Here is a 21615-nt window from a genome sequence, read left to right as displayed (position 1 = left end):
AGTGTTTTTTTTTTTCACAATAACCCCGATTGTACTTTCTGAATACCTCTGCATTTAAATTATTAATTATACTTCTAAAAAATCAATAGGTATGAAAAACGTTGTTATAAAAATGTTTTAAAAATGTCTGTATGCGGCCTTTGGGAAAATTTTAGGTCATCGATGTGGCCCGGGGTGAAATGTGGGTTAGCCAGGCCTGAGATACAGCCTCCATATTGTGTATAGTAATAAAACTCCGATACAATACGTCGGCCTTCACCGGTCAAAGGTTATATTTCTCTACCTGGGACATTTATATCTAACTTTTTAATGCCGCGACCGGTCCACTCCGTACGGAATTCGGACATTTACTGCTTGTCGTTATTTTTTTATCGGAATCAACCCCCCTCACCCCTTCGAGTTCTGTCGACAAAATATTATTTTGGAGGTCATCAAAATATATTACACCCAAGTTCCTTAAGAGCCACAATCATACAATTTTTATCGTTTTCTATAATGTCCCGAATGTAAGACGCGTATTTTTTAATTGATATTTTTTAATTACCTTAATATCCAAACAGAACTTAGTATAGAGAATTTATTGCTACCACATCATGATGAAGAATTCTATTGAGATGGAAGTATGAAGTTTTTGCGTTCTACCATAACGTTCGTTTTACCATATATTAGGGTTGGTACCGGGCCTCTTGTACGTTATGTACTGCCGGTTTAGCTTTCTATTTTTAATTTAATCATTTCACAATTAATCATTTTCAAACACCGGTGCTTGAAAATGATGCAGAATGCATTAAAACACGTGTCACATTAGATTTTAAGAAATAGTGGTATGTATCAAGTAAAATTTAAATTAAAAATGGATAGATTTATTTCAGTTTCCATATCGTGTGACCATGCTTGTTTTGATTGAAATTAACAATTTAAGAACAAATTTAATTATATTTATATAAAAAAATGGTTCTTGTCCGTTTGTTAAAAATCTAAATTTATTTACCAATTGCTTTAAAATTTACATACAAAACGTTAAGTTGAAATATCTATATACTTCACTATATCTAAAGAAACAAAAATGTAAGAGTTAACAAGAGATATTGGTATTAACCGAGTAAAATTTAATTGAAAAATAGATAGATTGATAGATATTACCACAATGACCGCCGAATCAATTAATAAAAGTTTAGTTGTCGTTGATGGGTTTTTATTCAGCGTGATATTCATTTTTAGTATTTATTTTTTGCTAATGTGTATAGAATTTGGACACACTCATGATTGAGTATATTTGATCGATTTTTTTTGTTTGTTTCAGTCGACAAGGTGCCTAGCGGGTTCCCTTCGATAATGCCTCCTGCGAGTACGCAAGTGGTAGAGATAGGCCATGCCACGGTGCTGCTGTGCGCTGCCAGCGGCAACCCTTCCCCCCGCGTGCGCTGGCTGAGGGACGCCATGCCGCTCGACATCCGCGCCAACCCTCGCTACACTCTTCTCGATGGAAACATGCCTGGTAACTATTATTTTCACATTTAAGGTACATTGCAGGAGGCTAATCCCTCTTAAAAACAGGTCACAAGGCCTACTCCAAGAAGAAAAAGAATAATAAAGGTATATCAACTTGATATGAAACATGTAATGTTTTCATCTTTATACATTTCTCAGCAAACAATGACTTATTAATAATCTTTTTTCAACTCTGATCCCTCATCTGTCTCTAATAGTACATGGGGCACTGCATCATATTGACGTATTATCTTGATTGTCAATTACGTGACACAACATGATTTACAATGCCAAATCGCTAATCCGAACGTAAATCGCGCAGTGGGTTGGTCGGATTAGAGAATCGTTCGGATTACGTGTTTTGATTAAAATGAGAGAAAGAAAGGAATTTTCGGTCTGTGAAAATCGTCTTTATTTTACATTTACCATTCAGGTACTAAATTAATAATTTCAAAATTTAACCTTTTGATTTTTTTCAATATAAATATAATTTACTATATCAGATACTGGGTTATTCACCCAATGGATGAGATGTCAAATTAAATGTGTCTCAACTTGATATGAAACATCCATCGTTCCTCTTTGTATGAAAGAAGTTAGAAGTCTGAGCATCCCATTGCTTACGACACGGCATTTCGCTGGCTAAAGCGATCACTTCAGTGACAATTTTCAGCTGTGCATATTTTCAGAATGCCCAATTAATGCACTATATCCCAGCAAAAGCGGTATATTTTTAACTTGATATTTACCCGCTACAGGGCAGAAAGTGTTTTGAAGATAGGGTATTGTTTAATTATTTTTTTGAATGCACTAAATATTTTGTAAATGGAGAAAAAACCTTCAGGTTTTACCAAAAAAAATCTGTTGCAAAGTAAAAAGTTCAATAAGTGGCTGGATATTTATTTTTAATATATTTTATTATATTTTTAAACTTTAAAAACGATCTCCTGAAAAATCAAGTTTTTTGATATATGACGCTGTTGAAAAGAGTGAGCGATGTATTAGACCACTTTTGAGTTTATTAATGTAAACCCGACAAGTTTTGAGAACTGCGGATATGTTAAATTCAGATCTGTTTGTATCATCATTGTTGATGAGATCATCCGTAGATCTCGAAACTAGTCGTGTTTGCATTAATAAACTGAAAAATGAACAATGGTGTTTGTTTTTTTTTTTATTTAACTCGTAATAAATGTTTATTATATTGTAAGTTCTTCTCGTAATTGTATCAAATATCCCGAGGCATTAAATTGCCACGCTACTATTACTGTCGAGTCGAGACAACTGCTTTTTGTCAACCTACTGAACTGAAAGTACTTGGCTAGTTTAACCTCTCTTCAAACCCTCTTTCGATTTAGAATCGCCTGAGAAGGTCCGCCCGTTTCTTTTTTTCATTTCTCATTTTCCATTGAATCTACGTTTCTTAGCATATGGCAGTTTTATATGTCCACCAAGCCAATGCGAAGGTCCTCACCAAATAGTTACATTTCCAATATTGCACAAAAAATCCTTTAAATGCAAATCTATTTTGTTTACTGGATTCTATCGAAATTTTAACTAAAGTTCCTACAAAACATGACCGATCCTGTGTTAAACCATTAAATCCAATAAATATGAAATCATTAAATCGCACCAAAACGTAACAATTTTACAAGCTAATATTCCTGATTACTTGAAATAATGTTTAATGGAAATGTAACGTTTTGGTGAAGACCTCCACAAATATTGTTTTATCTGTTTTAAATCAAACAAAGGGATGTATTTTGTAAATGAAAAGCATAGTTGGCTTTGTGGTATAGTAATGTTACACTCTCCTTATCATTCGTCGTTCACCTTATGTATTACTGGTTTTTAAATAACCATTTCATCATCATAACACCAACAAACTACAGTATATAGTTGGCCTGATGATGGAATGAGTTTTTAAGTGGTATAACACAAAGTGAACGATGAACGATATGGCGATTGTTCGAATAAAAGAAATCGTCAAATTCTGATTTTCGATGTAAAAAAATTAAATTTACCATCCGCATTTTGAAGTGTTGATGGTATTTTTCTCTTTTAAAAAAAAAACCTTAAAATTTTTTTCTTGCAGCACATTTGAAATTTCCTATTTTTCAGAACTAACTTCTTCCCTCTCTTCTAATTTAAACTTTTAACAAACATAACACTTCTCGACACGACTTTGTTGGCCTGGAGAACGACTGCGATTTCGTTGTATATATTTTTGATTGGGTTTTGTTTGCTCCGATAATGGAAAGAGAGAAATATTTAATCGGAACGTTGTTTGCAAATGCCATAGGCTTTATTTTTTACGAGTCGATGGCGCTCGCACATCTGATTTTAATAAGTTTCATACTAACTTTCAAATCGAAGGTTCATATTTAATTTTACCAAATAAGCTAAAATAAAATGGAAAATGTTGTTTTCAAGCGTTTGTGAATATAATCCAGGATTCAGACCTCACATACAACTGGAAGAGTTTGCTTACTGAAAAGCTTTTCTCATCCGACCATAGATGGTTATAGTGAACTCATGCATACTGTGTTACGAGTTTTATCAATATAACTAGAAGTTTCAAGAATTTTAGTAGCGTGGTTGTCAAATATGTATATATAATAGAATTGATGTTACACGTGTGTAAAGTAATCACTTAAACAAGTAAAACTTAATTGAAGTTTTACTGAGTTAGTACTACTTTTTCGTAAAATCTTCTGAAACACGTGTTTCAATGCATTCCGCATCCTTTTCAAACACCGTAAGTGGTACTTATCATGTAAAACTATAACTAAAAATGGATAAATATTTCCACAAAGTGACTGCCGAATCAATAAATGAAAACTTCTTCTTTTATTTACTTCTAGATATAAATAACTACTAAGTGGAGCTAAATTTTAGTGGAGCAAAAATTTGTGAACAAAGATTTAAAGTTTTATTTTTAAATCATAAGACGTCCAGATTATATTGTTACTACTGATTTCTATATTCTAATAATAAAATTTTATACTATTTTTTGACATCTCATCAAAGATGAAGAAGAATATGGAAGTCTGGGCATTTACGGGGCTGACGACCTTCATAGGCTGGTTTTTACTGATCACTTACACACGTGTAACATTCACCACCATTATTGACAACCACACTACTCAAATTCTTGCAAGTTCTATATACTTATATGAACCAATTTCGAAACACTGTTCTTGAATCACTAGAACTTCACTAGAGACATGTAATGGTGAGATGAAAAGAAGCTATTTTATTGAGCAGAAATTATTTTATTAGTATTCTTGTATTAGTAATAACTCCTTTAATTGGAGATAATCCAGATTTGTGAACAAGTATTTAGACACACTCAAAATGTTGTAAATAAAATTTTATATTTCACCTCTGTATGGTTCATAATGCCCTCGGTGATGGTCCCCTAACAAATGAAACAATAAACTCCTACGACAGGATAATGCGCTTTCTAACTATCCAACACGTACTGCAAACTAACGGGACGTCTCTATATTATTGTATCGCGTCCGAGGAGAGCCGTGTGAAGTTTCAGAATAAAAGTAACTCTCCCAACTTGCGCTGTTACAGCTTTGACAATCGTTTTATTTCCTCGGGCGTTCTTTTTCCCTTATTTCTCCGTAGATCGTTCCTTGCTCCGGGAAACTTGATTTCCATCGCTCCCCCGAGAAGCGTTTCTCTTGTAGGTACTTTTAAATAAATGACAGCAAATCTTTGCTATCCCCAATCAATGGCTTTGCTAGTTACGCTACCCGCGGAATCAGATCGCTAAATCAATGCACCGTAAAGGTTGGTGAAACACGCTTCATACACTGACTTGTTCACAAATCTGGATTACCTCCAATTATAGGAGTTAATTTTTATATTATTTTTTGACATCTCATCAAGGATGAAGAAGAATATGGAAGTCTGATAAAAGAGTTTCTGCTCAATAAAAAGCTTCTTTTTATCTCACCAATAGATGTCTCTAGAGAAGTTCTTGTGATTCAAGAACAATGTTTCTGTATTGGTTCGTATATTTAGAACTTCTAAGAATTTGAGTAGTGTGGTTGTCAATAATGGGTAGAATTGGTGAATGTTACACGTATGTAAAGTGATTACTTAAACCAGCCTATGACGGTCGTCAGCCCCGTAAATGCCCAGACTTCCATATTCTTCTTCATCTTTGATAAGATGTCAAAAAAAAACTATTTATTTATTAGCTCTGCCCGGTCACGCGCTGTTGTTGCTTAGTCTAGTTAACCCTTTAATAGTACTGGAAAAAAAATCCCAACATACCTATATGGAGCCACACGTGTTTCTGGGAAACAATTAGCTCTAAAAAAATAATTAAGCACGAAACTTATGCTGCCACCTCTGGAGATGACAGCAGAACTTATTTACTAATTTACTGCCCAAATAATTCTAAAAAAATAACGTTTTTTTTATTATTTATTTTTAAATAGTTCTTAGACTTCTGCAACATAAAGGGTTAAATGGAGGGGAAAAAAATAGAAAGCACACTTTCTAAAATATTTAGTTTCACAATGCTGGTGACGCAACATTCACTATGAAAATATTCAAAATCTATGAAACAACATTGAAAATTCTTTACGACAGCAGCTATTAAGAAGCATGCTGCTCGCCATGAGCAATATTTAGTATTGCTTGTATTGTGTTTCCGCCTTTGTAGTGCATTAGTCTATCGTGCAGGAGGCCCCAGGTTCAATTTCCAAGGGAGTCATCTTAAATATGTGCGTTTTCACTCATTTAATACTACCCTAGACTGGTACTGGCACTGGGACTGATCACATTGCCATCACATAATTAACGATCAAATTTACATTACATCAATTTGATGCAGTGCCCATTAAGTGCGGATAGTAGTAGTAGTAGTGTGACTGTTACGGTCAATAGATGGCCCTGCCTTTGTTGTCAAAAAATCTGTTGACAAAACAATTTTATCACGGATGAAAACACCTATCACATGTATTGATTCACGCAAATATTAAAATGGTACGTTGTGTTGAAATTCAAAGCAACCTATGAATTACTTACGTATATTTTTTTTATAGATCTTATTTATTGATTTGGCGTTTAATTTGTAGAACTCCATTTTAATTTATGAATTAATTTTTTAATCAAACACAGATTTTTTGAGCCTACTAAGTTGTATTTTATTAAAAAAAACACATAAAATTTAGTGTTGTGACAATTGTTTCGCCTAGTTATGGCATTTTCAAACGAATGTTTCCCGATAGATCTTGTGTTGTCTTTCGGTACAGAAATCTTACCCCCCGATTGCGTGTTGGGTGACGGCGTCCGCGTCGCTTCCCGGACCGAAACGAGCAATAATACCGAATGACTTTACTTTTTAATCTGTTCCCTCGGAACAAAAGTTTCCCGACAGCGATGTTGTAATATGTTATTTGCCCCTAATGGAAAATTCATTGCTCTCCCCTGACCGGCCGCGCATCTCACGGGGACTCCTCTCCGCGAGAGATTCTCCCGCACAACGAAAACTTTTGTCATAGGTCATCTTTTTAATTTCTTTCTTATTGAATTCCTCCCCCAAGAACGCCCCCGCCTCACCTCGTCGCGGGCGTAAGGCGGCGATACAATATTTTTCATTATTACAATTTGCCGTTTTCATTATTTCGCGTTCCGCCGTCGGTTTATATTGCTCCGCATTAAACCAAAATTACACTTGTTATTTCTGATTATTGCCACGATTGTGAATTCGCCCGCGACTGGGTACTAATTTGAGTGTTACGCAATTAAATATACGCGAGGGATTTTTAAAAATTATCATGAGTAATAACCTACCTAGCACATTTTTTACGGTATATGTTAACACTTATAGTTTGCATGTACCAACATATAAAACATAACTCAAAACAATTTTATTTTTTAAATTTTTTGATTTTCTATTTACTTTGTATTATTTTAATTCTAACCCTTATCCGCACCCAATGGTGCATAGGGCACTGCATCGTATAGAAGCAGTGTTATCTTGATCGTTAAATACACGAAGGAAAGGTGATCAGCCTTCCGCTTCAGGTACCAGTATGGGGTCGTATTAAATAAATATTGACAGAAAAATCACTAATATTTATTTGAATCGTACGCGGGACCTCCAGCTTAGAAGCCTAGCGTGCTGACCATTAGGTACACTACGGAGGCGGACATTATTTTTACATGATTATTTTAATACAGTAATAAAAATTAAAATCTGTTTACTAGACAACTTTTTAGATTATTAATATAAACACGACTAGTTTCAAGAAACACAGATGTTTTTTACAGGTGAAATGTTAAAAAGAACATCTTTAGTTATCGAAACTAGTATTTACATTATAAATTAAAAAGTGGTCTTATACGAGTGTTTTATTGCTATATTGAAAACAGTTTTGTTATCTGTCTTTATTAAAATGTAGTTTTAAGTGTTCCCTTTGAATTCCACTCTAAAGGGATATATATACATCTAAATATACATAATGTGAATTTTCTTTCAAATGGCTATTGTTTCTTTTCAGCAGTTTTATATATATATATTTTTTCAATCAATGAAATAAATTTGTATCAGAAAAGGATCTCTTACGTTAAGGGGATCTTAAGTATTTCTTAAGAGGATCCAAAATAAATTATCTGAAAAAATACTTTATGGAAAGATATATACATATATGAAGTGATTAGACATATTTTCTTATTTTGTTTTTACTTACGTTTTTTTTTTTTTTTTTTTTCTCATTTTTTATATTTTCTTATTTGTTTATTTTAAATATGCTTCTTACCTCATGTTTTTCTCATTTATTTCTTTTAAATATGCTTCTTATGCATATTTATTATACCTGTTTATTGTTTTTTTACTTTTTTGCCATGTATTAGTTTTGGTTATTTAAAAAAAAAAAAAAAAAATATTTGTGTTCCAGTCTTGTTGACCTTAATCCCATGTCCCGAAATGAGAATAGAAATTACTCATTTGAAATATTATATATATGACTTTTGTATGTAATATATTTTGAAAAAATAAAAAATAAAATACCGCCTGAGGAGAATTACGCTCTCGCATTTCTACCAGATAGCGTGTAAGGTGTGCCATTATGTGGAGCTAGAGTATACCATATGTAGCGCACAATATTGACCTTATGTTGTGTCCACAGGCGCCCTCCAGATCACCAAGAGCGAGGAGGACGACAAAGGGAAGTACGAGTGTGTGGCAGAGAACTCCATCGGCACAGAGTACTCCAAACCGACCATCCTTTACGTCAAAGGTGAGTGCGAACATTTACTTAACGTTTACAGACCCTACCCAGTTTGAGACCCGCAGTAGCCGGTCTTTGTTCGTAATATCCCGAGTCACGGTGCCTTATAGACGGCTCCTTACAGATGCTGCTCTGAAAACAAGTTTGAAGAAATGAAAAACACCATACATAAAATCATTTTACATCACTTCAAGTTTAAAAATGAACGCTTCATATACGTAGTAATATTTTTATAACATTTTGAGTGTGTCCAAATACTTGTTTATAAATATGTCTGGGCATTTATTGGGCTTATGACGTGTCAGGGCACTTTATACACATGTAAATTCACTATTCTACTCGTGATTGACGACCACACTACTCAAATTTTTGGAACTCGGACATATTTATCGATGAATCTTATTACACGGTACATATGAGTTAACAGTTGCCATCCATGTTGGAATGAGAAAAGTTTTTTTTTCAAAGTGGCGTTTATATTTGTTCCAATATAAGATACCAACCCCTGATTATTTTGACATTCTGGGAAACGCCTGAAAACCTGAGATGTCAAAATGTAGTTATTTGTGTTTTTAGACCTTGTAAGAATGTCATCCCCATTGAAATTGTCCCTTAAATTGTTAAAAAAAATTGACAGTGACTTTCAGTAACAAAACAAATGTTCAATATATTGGCGTGCCCAAATCTTTGTACACAATGAAATAACATAATTCATATTTTTACCGAAATTATATTATTTCCTGAAACGTACCCGCAACTTTTTTAATGTAATATTTCAGTCGCTGTCAACCTTAGTTAAAATGCTTAATGTTATGCAGTGTATAAAGCAATCACTTAAACCAACCAACGACAGGTAGTAAGCCCTATCAATAATCATACTATCGTTTTCCGATTTCAAAGTTCAAAAATCATCATCCTTGTTGAGATACCAATCGAATAATGGTATTTGAAATTTCATATCGGCTCTCCGTTATAATGTTTCGCGTTTGTCCACAAAATATGTGGAGAAATCAAGCATATAAACATTCGTGCAACTCAATATATTTTTGACTAAACATTTCACGATGAAATGATTAATCAAGTGTTTGACGTGTGGCGGGTATTTTCTATATGTCGACGAATAAACTTTTCCATTTACGCAATTATTATCGATACACTAAGTGAAACAAACAAAGCGTCAAGTTTCCATATTATCATTACAAATATTGAACGTTTGCAGGCACTCACTCGCCAAGAGTCAATTCCGACTGTTAATATTTGATTACTCTTTTCATCACGAATTTCCGATAGTAATCCCGCGACGATGTAATCGTTTAATTTATTCATCGATGATGAAGCCGAAATGAACACCGCGTGTGGTAGACAAATCAATAATGAAAAGCGGGTCGAGACCCAGTTTTTTATGTATTTTTTTTTGTACTTTCGCGAGGTCGTTTCGATCAAAAGAGTTGATCCGTTTACGACGATCCGATGTATAAAACACCCCGTGAGGTATTTCTTTCGCCATTTTCAACCCCTTCAATCATAATATTTTAGCGTTTGTGGTTCGTTTGAAATTCGCCATATTATTATAACTTGTCCGTTTATGTTCGCCTAGGTTGGGATGTTACACTGTGGGATATCCATGGAAACGAAATTAATAGTGGACGCTTTTTGCAATTTGCATAATCAATTTGCATAATATGTATAGTGTATTTACTGAACCAGAAGATCGATACTACTGCTCGTCATTAACAACTGCATTCAATACAATATTATTTTGGCAATACAATTATTTTAATTGTGGGTTCAGGTGGTGGAAGAATATTAATAAAAGATTGCTGGTTTCTTGACTTTGGTTTATTCTATATATGTGTCGCCTACTTTCAAAATCCGCCAGATCCATGTAAGTCGATTTTACAAAAAAAATGCAAAATTATCCGGGTTACATTTATGTTTCAAAGATTTGTCTATCATTAAAAAAAAATTATGAAATATAGGATTTTCACATTTTTTTAAAAGAAATTCAGTATTTAAAAAAAATACACGAGACACAGACGATGATGACGTCATCTTAATGTTTGACCTACCCCCGCTCTCTGATTGGCCGATATGGGTCAGAAGGCAAGTTCAATGTATATAGCGGAATTTGAAATAAAACACTGTTTTTAAGTATTTTTTAGAAGGGTTTTCAAGTACATAAATATTTTAAACAATAAAATCCACAATCGGCATTCCGATAGTGTATTTATTTTTAAATTTTATAATATTGGATCTGGCGGATTTTGAAAGTTCAGTTTTCAGTTGTGGATGTTTTCAGAATGCCCAGAAAATGTACTATATCCTAGCAAAAGAAGCATATTTTTAACTTAATATTTACCCGCTACAGAGCAGAAAGTGTTGTTTTTGCATTTTGAAGAAAAGGTATTGTTTCATTATTTTTTTAAATATATTAAATATTTTTCAAATGGAGAAAGAACCTTCAGGTTTTACCTAAAAAGAAGTGTTACACAGTAAAAAGTTCAATAAGTGGCTCGACATTTATTTTTAATACATTGTGTTATATTTTTAAACTTTAAAAACGCTCTCCTGAAAAATCATTTTTTTTGATTTATGACGTTCTTGAAAGGAGTGAGCGATATCTCATTAAAATAAAAATGTCATAAATACAAAACTGAATACGCAATTTCTTCCTTGAGTTAGGAATTGAATGACAATTTGGGACTATTAAATTTAAATGAATTGTAATGTCGCATGTATTATCCATACTAAAATCGATTGTTTTCGTATTTGAATAACGTTTTGATATTCGGAATTAGTCAACTTGTAAAAAAATATTTTGGTCGACGTTTTGTGATTGGTTTTACTAAAGTTTTTTTTTTACATAAACATGTAATGCTGGGGGCGAAAAATATTGTCTGAAAATGTTTTTCTGCAAGTTTTATTAATATACGGTATCGTATTGGTTTAATTTATTTATTATACACGGCATTTCCTTTTTTAATACGGTCCCTACTTAAATGGCATTAAAAGAGTATAGCACGTGGGTAACGGGTAGTGCAGGCTTGGTCAACCCAAATAGCATCCCGGGCCGCATCGATGGCTTAAAATTTTCCCAAGGGCCGCATACAGACATTAGAATTTTTTTATAAAAACGAATTTCATACTTATTGATTTTTTGTAAGTACATATTATAAATAATTTGAATGCGGAGGTAATCAGAAAGTAAAACCATGGTAATTGTGAAGAAAGAAAACATTACTACGCCCAGAAGTGAATAGAAAACATGCAATTAAGCGGCAAAAAAAATGTATTGGTATAGTAATAAAAATTTTGTAAATTTCAACAATCAATATTATTAATAAGGACACATAAATCAAACAATATTAACTTTTTTATTTTAATAAAAACCAATTTATAAATGACCACCTAGTTTGAGATTTGAGTTTCTCTTCGCTCACTTAATTTTTCAAAATATATTTCAATAGTTGAAGTTGCACACTTTAACTGGTTTTCGAGATTTTTTGAGATTGCGTTAAATTGACAATGCTGAAGAGCGTGCGAACAGATATTGTTCACTGTTTTTTTAACAAAATACATGACTTGGCTCCTAGAATACTTAAGGGCATAAATTTTGTTGATGCATCAAACCGTGTATCACAAATATATTACTGGTTTAAAAATATATTCTTCATACATGGCCGCGGGCCGCACTTAAGGGCGTCGCGGGCCGCGGGTTGGCCACCCGTGGGGTAGTGGGTACCGAGAACCAACACACTAGCAGCTAACAGCCCCTGGCCATCGGGTTATAATAACTGCGCACGTGTTATCGCGGCAAAACATCGGACTCGTTATTTCACAAACACACGTTTAGTTTTCTGGCTACAAATGTAATCGATGGGAAATATTGCGTGTGAACAAGACGTTAGGTTTTTTTTGTGAAGAAAAATTCACAAGTGCCGGTCCGGTAACTTGAAAGTGTGTCTGAAACTATCGATTTTTCTTGAGCTATGTTTTAACACTGTGGGAGTGGCATGCTTCAAATTCAATTAAAACCGTGTCGACGCTGGAAATCGGAATGTTTCGAAGCTAGATTTGAGTATGAAATGAGTTATTTATTAATTTTTTATAGCATTATTTTTCTCCGTCGAACGCACCTTGTTTAGTGGTGGGATTCTGATGATTTATTCTAAATTCGTTAAAAAATTACACACGAACGATACAAATTTGAAATGTGTTTTTTTTCTTCTGTAAAACTATTATTCTTCTCAACATCCTACATGTTACTCATTTTTAGCGCCCTAATCTTTTTCGCTTTCCAGCGTCGATATGTTGCCACATTAAATAAATTGTAGGTCCTGGAGAAATGTACCGCCAATTTTCGTTTCCTTCTTTTAATTCAAATGCTTTATTATACAATAAGTAATTTGCGTGGTATTAAAAACGATTACCGTATGTGTAATTATTTAAAACAAAGTTTCTTTTATATGATTGGTTAAAAATGGACCACCATTTGAAGAAAAAATACATACTTATTTGAAATTGTGCGTAACTTTAGACAGAGAATACAGTTATGAAATTCTTTATGATTTATTCGCATTCTAAGAAACGTCTGATTTCTTAACAACAACAAAATAAATTACATGCACTTACTTCATCTATATTCCACCAATAGTATTCCATCCAAGAATCTAATTACCTCGCCTTTATAAAATTAATTATGTAGAATTTAGTTAACATTAAGTTGATAGGGGATTTTTTTCATTTGGGCGCGAATGGGAGTAATTAAAAAAAATATTAAAAGGAACAAAAAATGCACTTCTGTGTTAACAAAATCCGACACCGAACTTGAGTTCTCATGCTCACTAAAAGTGCTCGTAATCGCTATAAAAGCGCACAATCTCTAATACAGGGTGGTTCAAAAGGTATCGACGGTTTTTCGAGTGTTTTGGATACACTAATGAAACTACATAGGTCAGTAACATATATTTTTATGACACAAATAATGGAGTTTTACAACAAAAATTAATTAAATGTAAGCATCTTTAAATACTATTCAGAAAATACAGTTACTGCATTGCCTTCCTCGAAAAAGCACGGTTCTAGAATTCCGAATGAAGCCACACCGCACTATACTGTAACTTTTGCGGAATGCAGAGGTTGTTGGTGAATTCTTTGAGGTAGCTCGGTAGCCCAGTATCGACAAATTTGCTTATTAACTTATCCTGATAAGTGGAAATGCATCTCATCACACATTATCAAACAATTAAATGCATTTTTGTTATAAAACTGCATTATATGCGTTTTACAACAAAAAATATGAGCTTATTCAAGAGACTTTAAGAGAGGATACCGCAACAAATATTTAATTTAAAGCTCGCCGTTTTCTTTATGTGACTTAATTATTATTTTAAGATTTTACTTTTTTGCCCCACTAAAAGGTTAATTGTTCATAAATTATGTCAAATGTAAGCTTACTCAACAAACTGTATTCTTAATTTCATTCAAAGTAGGTACTAAGTTTTCAAAAATAGCTTAATAATTATGTAAATCATGGTTTGTGAACAATCACCGTTACTGATTTTAATAAAATTTCAATAATATAAATCATTGATAACACTCTAAAAACCTTCAATACCCATTGCGCCAACATGTGTATGCCCGTGATACTTGAAATGCGTTATCGAATATCAAGCCAGCACATATTATGTCAGCATGATTCCGTTACTAAACTATGCAAATTACTCATGACAGGATTGTATTTGCCTTGATCAACTAATAATTTAGTAGCTTATCTCACGTGTCGTCATAATATACTGTTGCCAGTTAAACGAAGTGGAGTAGTAATATCATCTTTCGTGTGCGTCTAACTAAACGTTTCGCAAACAAAAAAGAGATGGTAGTAACATGAAAATTTTAGCTATTTCAATACATAAAACTAAAAGAGTTTTGTGCCAATTCTCAAAACTGTTTTTTTTTTTTACCAAACTACTGATGTTTAACATAACGAAGTACTTTTAAATGCATCTTTGACCTATTTTTCAGTAATAATAATTTCTGAATGCTAAAAATCGAAAAAAAGCAAATAGAAAACCATTATCAAAACTTAAATTGTGGTTAGAACGTAGTTTTTGCTCTTTAGCTTTTCCTGTATTAATTCCATATTAATTAATTCGATCAATTGCAAAGCAAATACGCAAGAAGCAATTTATGAAATATTGCACAGGGATAGGTACGAATATTAACTGTCATCGTTGAACATAACGGATTGCGACTGCGTTCGCTATCGGTTATGAACACTCGCTTATAGAGCGCCGGTAATTTCATAAATAAAAATGATAGTTTTAACTATATAATAAATAATATAATAAAACCCTTTTCCGCACCCCAATGGTGCATAAAGCACTGCGTCATTTAAACGCAGTGTTATCTTGATCGTTTACACATGAAGGAAAGGTGATCAGCCCTCCGCTTCAGGTACCAGTCCAGGGTAATATTGAATAAATATTACAGTGAAAAAATCACTCATATTTATTTTACCCCCCCTGGGAATCGAACCCGGGACCTCCAGAACGGTAGCCGAGCGTGCTGACCATTACACTACGGAGGCGGACTTATAGTTTTAACTAGAGGATGATAATATATAAGGGGTGAGGATCGGTCTAACACCATTTTTCTATGAATTTTTCGTTTCAAGGTTAAATTTTAAAGGCTTTAGTGAATATGTTAATTAATTATCTTATCATATAATTATGCTATTTTTCACACCTCATTTAAGAAAAAATATTTTAATTGAGATTCCATTTTATGCTGAGGTTCCCACAGAGCAAGCAGGTTGTTCGAGTGTTTAATAGCAGTCAGCAGCGCCCGATTAAAATTTTCTTATTTCGCAATTTAAATTTGAAAATAACTACCGGCTGCCTTAGGGTTAAAGGCGTTGATCCGTCCAATTGTTTTCAGCTGGCAGTTACATTCTTCTGCTTTATACACCCGCACAATGTACGAGTACAATCCTGCCGCGACCGGGAGGGGTTAAATAAATCTCGTTTTTTCCCACTGTTCTAGCGGTCGTGTTAAACCTGGCCGCATTTTTATTATATCAGAATTTACCGTGAACAATGGCGTATCCTTTAAATCCAGGCACAATGGCCACCGCGCTCTGGACGCATGCGTCGAGAGCGATTAATTAAGTCGGATATTCTCGAATGCGCTCCCTCTGTGGCGAATATCCGCGGCTGTCACGGGTTACTGCCGCCGGTGGTGGCTTTATAATATGGACAAAGAAGTCAAACGTCTTTCGGCGATCGCACCCAAGGTGCATAAGAGAAATATTTTTTATGACAAAGAAGGATGAAAGTAGATTGAATGCAGTCGAGATGCGATCTCTCAGAAGAATGTGCGACAAAACGATGTATGATAGATGTACGAATAGTGAAATAAGGAAGGAATGCAAAGCTGAGATAAGCATTATCGATAAAATTAAGAAAGGTGTGTTGAGATGGTTTGGACATGTATAACGAATGAGTGAGGAAAGAACGGTAAAACAAATTTATGAGGCGAATGTTAGCGGGAAAAGAAGTAGAGGAAGACCGAGAAAAACATGGCACGATCAGGTATACCAAATACTTGAAAGTGGTCAGGTTAGGAGTCGTAACAATCGGCGGGTATGTATGAGGAGATGCATGAACGTGGAAGAGGCAAAGAATGTTTGCAAGGACAGAGTGGTGTGGCGCTCTATTCTCTCTGCCTACCCCTGCGGGGAAGCGGCGTGATGGTTAGTTAGTTAGTTAGTTAGTTAAACTGCAAGCTTTTGAGATACAGAAACACCATATTATGCAGGCGAAATACGAGATTGAGTTATGTAACGAATATTTCTTTGCGTTGCTAAAAGTGAAATGTGTACTTTTAACCCCAGGTATTAAATAAAATACCTGCAGCTGTTAGTGATCCGCAAAAAAAGGTTGAAAAAGAAAAAAAATATGGGAAAATATATTCCAATAAAAACGATTCCTTATTACAAACCTGTATTACTTACGATTGATGACGAAGTTTTTCGGAACTTATAAAAACAGGTAAAGTCTATTACTAACTTATACCATCACGCAGCTTCTTCTTAAGGGTTTATTTGATCTAATATAATATTTTTTTATTTTATTATATTTTGCTTTTTTTTTTCAGTAAAGTAAAATAAATCGAATCGATCGATTGTCCTCTATAGATTTTCTATCAACACATTACTTATAAAACATGTTTCTTTTGATTTTTGTAATGAAGGCGGTTCCTGTAAGAACAAGTGTCGCGTGATTCTAAATCTATTAATTTTACATTTCCATCGCCTTAGGCAGGGCTGTTCGAAGCATGGGCCGCGGCCTATTATTTCTGCGGCTTTTTGATTTTGATCTGCCACAAATACGAACAATTTGTAGAAAATTATTCATTTTTTTATGGCATAGCCAAATTAAATGATTGAAATATTCATTCATTATTTATCACTATTATTAGGTGGATTTTATTTTTGAACTAACTGAACTGTGTTTTATTTTTGTGTTGTTCTCATGTTTGTCAGACGGACGCGACGTTTCTGCGGCTCTTTAATCTATTTTGTTATTTGGATTGGCCCGGGATCGGATGTGGTTTGGACAGCCCCGGTCTGAGGGAAGGATGTAAAACTAGCGTTCGGCAACGTTCCCACTAGCCCTTAAATCAGATCGTTGTTTTTGTATCTTGCTTTTCAATCGGAGTAATATTTTCATGAATTTATTTTGATTTATTCGCTAGGTACCTAACTTTTTCATATCCTTACCCAGCTCGTTGCGGGGCAAAATGAGCAAATCTGCCATTCTTTTTATTTTATTTTGTGTTTAGGGCAAAGTTCGGTATTTTGGTATTACTTTAAAAATGTATGTAAACATACTTCGCATACCGCATTTTTCCTTGAGCGAGCAAAACATTTTTTTCTTGTATCCCAGATTAATAAAAATATTTTCCCCGCATTCTAAAACATTTCCTGTCGAATTATATCTAAGTACTTGTGAGATTCTTAGTCATCTTGTTAATCTAATATCTTCTTACCCTTATAACAGCACCCAATGGTGCATAGGTATCGGATCAACTGGATCGTATCGACGCAGTTTTTTCTTGATCGTTAATTACTGAAAGCCATGATGATAATGATTCTGCGCTTCAAGTACTAGTTCAGGGTGATTTCAAATTAGTATTTAAATAACGATAGTTATTTTGATCTCCTGGAAATCGAACTCGAAACCTCCAGCACGATAGGCAAACTTACTAATCACTACAATATGTAGTCGAACTAATATACGAATACAAATCTTTTAACGTATTTATCAGAAATATCACTTTTTTTGTTGTTTATATATAGTATCTACCTACATTTGTTTGAATATTTTGTGCATAATGTTGTTAAGGTCTATAGTAGATTTACCATACTTTATACGGGCGCAGTGTGCACGAGAGCTTCATATAAATTTTCATATGGATAAGCCTTACAAGGGCTTTGTAATGTCTGGGATTAACCATTTTAAATATGGCGAGTAATTTAGCGTTTTAGTTTTTGTCGAAATAATACATTCTATTTAAATTGTTTGTTCATATTTTTAATTAAAATAGGGTGATACTTTATCATTGTGTATTGTTTGTGAATCAACATAACTTTCTATAAAATATTGTTATTACTACTCCTTTTTAGTAATTAACTGTTTAATAATGAAGTATTCATTAATGATAAGGTACATTTATTGATTACAGTGCGTATAGCTGTGAACGTATTTTATTAATACAGTAAATTCACCATCTATTTCATTAGTTCGCATGTCAATACGTTTATGTAGTGTTTATCTTCATGTCATGCATCTACTCACCCGAAGGGTCGCCACGATAAAAACGATTTTTGTTTCAACTTACACTTTTTCCTTAAATATTTAATGTCTTCATACAATATTCAGGCCGTTTACATGGAGTGTTCCCATTGGCCGCGTCACAGAAACGACCAGGAGTAATCTTGGATGTTAGGGGTTTCGACTGTGAATACGAATTTACTTGTCTCCGGATTTGCGAATGTATCAGTTTACCTTGTCCTTTTGGCGTATTTATAATTCGGGACAGCCAGCTCGTTTCACGGGGTCCGAAGTTCTTTTTACAGACGTAACTTAATAGCAACCTTAATCTACTCACTTACTTAAGCATTAAGTATTTAAATCCATTTCATTTTGCATTATTAATGTGTCTATTTTTATTTGTATTTTATTTTATCCTATTTTCTGTGTGCTGACACGGTCGGTGATTGCATTGACAAACATGAAAGCCAAAAGATACCCAGCGATATATTTCTTAAACTAATAGTACTATCGGTGTTTCGGAGATGAATCGTTGATAAAATTTATTGATAGCAATACCGATATATATTTTCCAAATTTCCTACGCTTTCAATGAATTAATTAACAATAAGGATAAAATTATACTATTTTTTGACATCTCATCAAAGATGAAGAAGAATATGGAAGTCTGGGCATTTACGGGGCTGACGACCGTCATAGGCTGGTTTAAGTGATCACTTTATACACCTGTAACATTCTCCAATTCTACCCATTATTGACAACCACACTACTCAAATTCTTTGAAGTTATATATACATATATGAACCAATTTTGAATCATTGATCTTGAATCACTAGAGACATATATTGGTGAGATTAAAAGAAGCTTTTTTATTGAGCAGAAAATCTTTTATTAGTATGTGAGGTCCGAATCCTGGATTATAATCACACACATCCAGACTTCCATCTTCTTCTTCATCTTTGATGAGATGTCAAAAAATAATATGAAAATAACTTCCGTAATTGGAGATAATCCAGATTTTGTGCACAAGTATTTGGACATACTCAAAATGTTGTAGATTTATTATGTCTTAACCCATATTTTTCAAGTACGTTTTTTTTTTTAATTACCTAACGTCCAAGTGACTCTGAAATCTAGCTACGGCTTATGCAACACCGTTTATCATGTCCCTACTCAGGCTTCAACTTAATAAGTTTCATAGACTATACCTACTTGTGAGTGGATTTATTCTTTATGTTTAAATTTACTATAATATCATGTAATTCATGAGTGAAAATTCTAGGCAAAAACACTCGCGACGTTATTTTAAATTGGTATGATTGTTTCAGTTCGCCGAGTCTCGCCCCAGTTCTCCATCCCGCCGCCGCCGCTGAGCGAAGTGATGCTGGGCGGCAACCTGACCCTGCAGTGTGTGGCTGTCGGCTCTCCCATGCCGCACGTTAAGTGGAGAAAAGGTAACACCGCACGTGCCATACACACCTATCGTAATTGCCACGTCCTCTTGTTGTCCCATCGTCCGCGTATTGTTCCTTATTGCGCTCCCTCGACATGACCAATTGAGACGGAACGACCGCAGATAACACGGACGCGAGCCATTTTAATATTGCTAGAATTACGTACAAGTTTAAGAGTTCCCGGTCGGATCGCCAGGATAACTGACACCCTAGTGCTTTCCACGAGTAGAGCAAACTCTAAACAAGGGTCCTATTTTATCGTTCATCAAAATTGGTTAACGACGAATATGGGAATTTTGATATGTTCTACTCGACATTGTCAGCACTGCGATCGCGTATATAGTAAGTCGATATTTATATCGCGGTGTGTCCCAATTTTCACATTTCTTCTTTTTGTTTAAAAAATGATAAATATTTGAGTTTTCATTTCTGTTAGCCTAAGACGCTCATTATTAGAAATACGTATCCACTTGTGGTAGAGTAGGTTCGAACCGAGAAACTCTGACTCAAGATTCCGCGTCACTAACCACGGGACCACAATCCGACACAACACCCGGCACTTGAGCTTTGATATTTCTCTTTTCCCCTTTTCGTCCCTCTCGCCCCTCTTCCGGGTATTTACATTTAATGACATATGTGAAATTATGTAAATGGAATGTTATAAATACCTGTTTTTTTTATACTCATTACTGTAAATGTATTTATGTAACTGTTCTGTACAATTTCCAAAAAAATAAAAAAATACATTGGCAATACGATTATTGGGAAAGTCTATTATCCCTCACAGTCTCTATTAATTGGAAGCAAAAATAAAGTTTCGTTTGTAACGAAACAAAACTTTGGACTCGCGTCGCTCCGAACCATTGCTTTTGATCTCGTCTCGATTTTCAGTGGAGCGAAATAGCTCCGTAAAATTGTGATTTAATCGTAGAAATTAAATTGAATACTATATCTCCGACAAAACGTTAATATTATTCGATGAAATTTATTAAACGAATAAGGTCTCTACGGCTAAACTTTCCGGCTTTGTGATCAGTGTATCGAGTTTATTTTTACCCGAGGTCATATTTTAGACCGGGAAAGTTTTCTTACGTTCAAAGAAATATTCTTCGCGAATTTCGAATAAAACGTGCCTTATTTTTTAATTTGACATGGGTACGGGCAATAAATACCGAAACATTCTGTTGCTTTTACTGCTTTTTATGAAATAAATACTGTATTCTGTTAGCGTTTTTCACTACTCTCAAGATGCGTGTGATTGGAATAATTTTATTATCACTAAAAATATAACGGACGATTTTGTCGCCCGACGCGTAGTTCAAATTGGATGTTTAATTTTTATATTTTTTTTCCTAGGGCACGCTCAAGACTTGACCCCGGAAGATAAGTTACCCATCGGGAAGAATGTTCTAGAACTGACTGATATCAGAGAATCTGCGAACTATACGTGTGTGGCAGCGAGTGTTTTAGGCGTAATAGAACAGACGTCTGCTGTAAAAGTACAATGTGAGTAACATAACACGCGTTATATTCAAATTATTAATATACGTTACGCGTCTGTTTATCGGGCAGATT

At 34.2% G+C, this 21615-nt stretch overlaps 1 protein-coding gene across 8 annotated transcripts in view; it reads left to right on the top strand.

Annotated features, from left to right (window-relative positions):
* The window catches only part of Lar (tyrosine-protein phosphatase Lar), a 232476-nt gene that overhangs the window by 186716 nt on the left and 24145 nt on the right, over positions 1 to 21615 (top strand). For all 8 annotated transcript variants that reach the window (XM_088257182.1, XM_088257179.1, XM_088257176.1 and 5 more), the window contains exons 6-9: positions 1304 to 1498; positions 8649 to 8759; positions 19915 to 20040; positions 21397 to 21546. In XM_088257182.1, the coding sequence (XP_088113308.1) occupies positions 1304 to 1498; positions 8649 to 8759; positions 19915 to 20040; positions 21397 to 21546 (582 nt within the window). The remainder of the gene's footprint in view (positions 1 to 1303; positions 1499 to 8648; positions 8760 to 19914; positions 20041 to 21396; positions 21547 to 21615) is intronic.

The sequence above is a fragment of the Brachycentrus maculatus genome, unplaced genomic scaffold (assembly GCF_059751285.1).
Source record: "Brachycentrus maculatus isolate JH-2025_06_01 unplaced genomic scaffold, ASM5975128v1 h1tg000073l, whole genome shotgun sequence".
Taxonomy (NCBI): Eukaryota; Metazoa; Arthropoda; class Insecta; order Trichoptera; family Brachycentridae; genus Brachycentrus; species Brachycentrus maculatus.
This window is presented reverse-complemented; position numbering and strand designations above follow the sequence as displayed.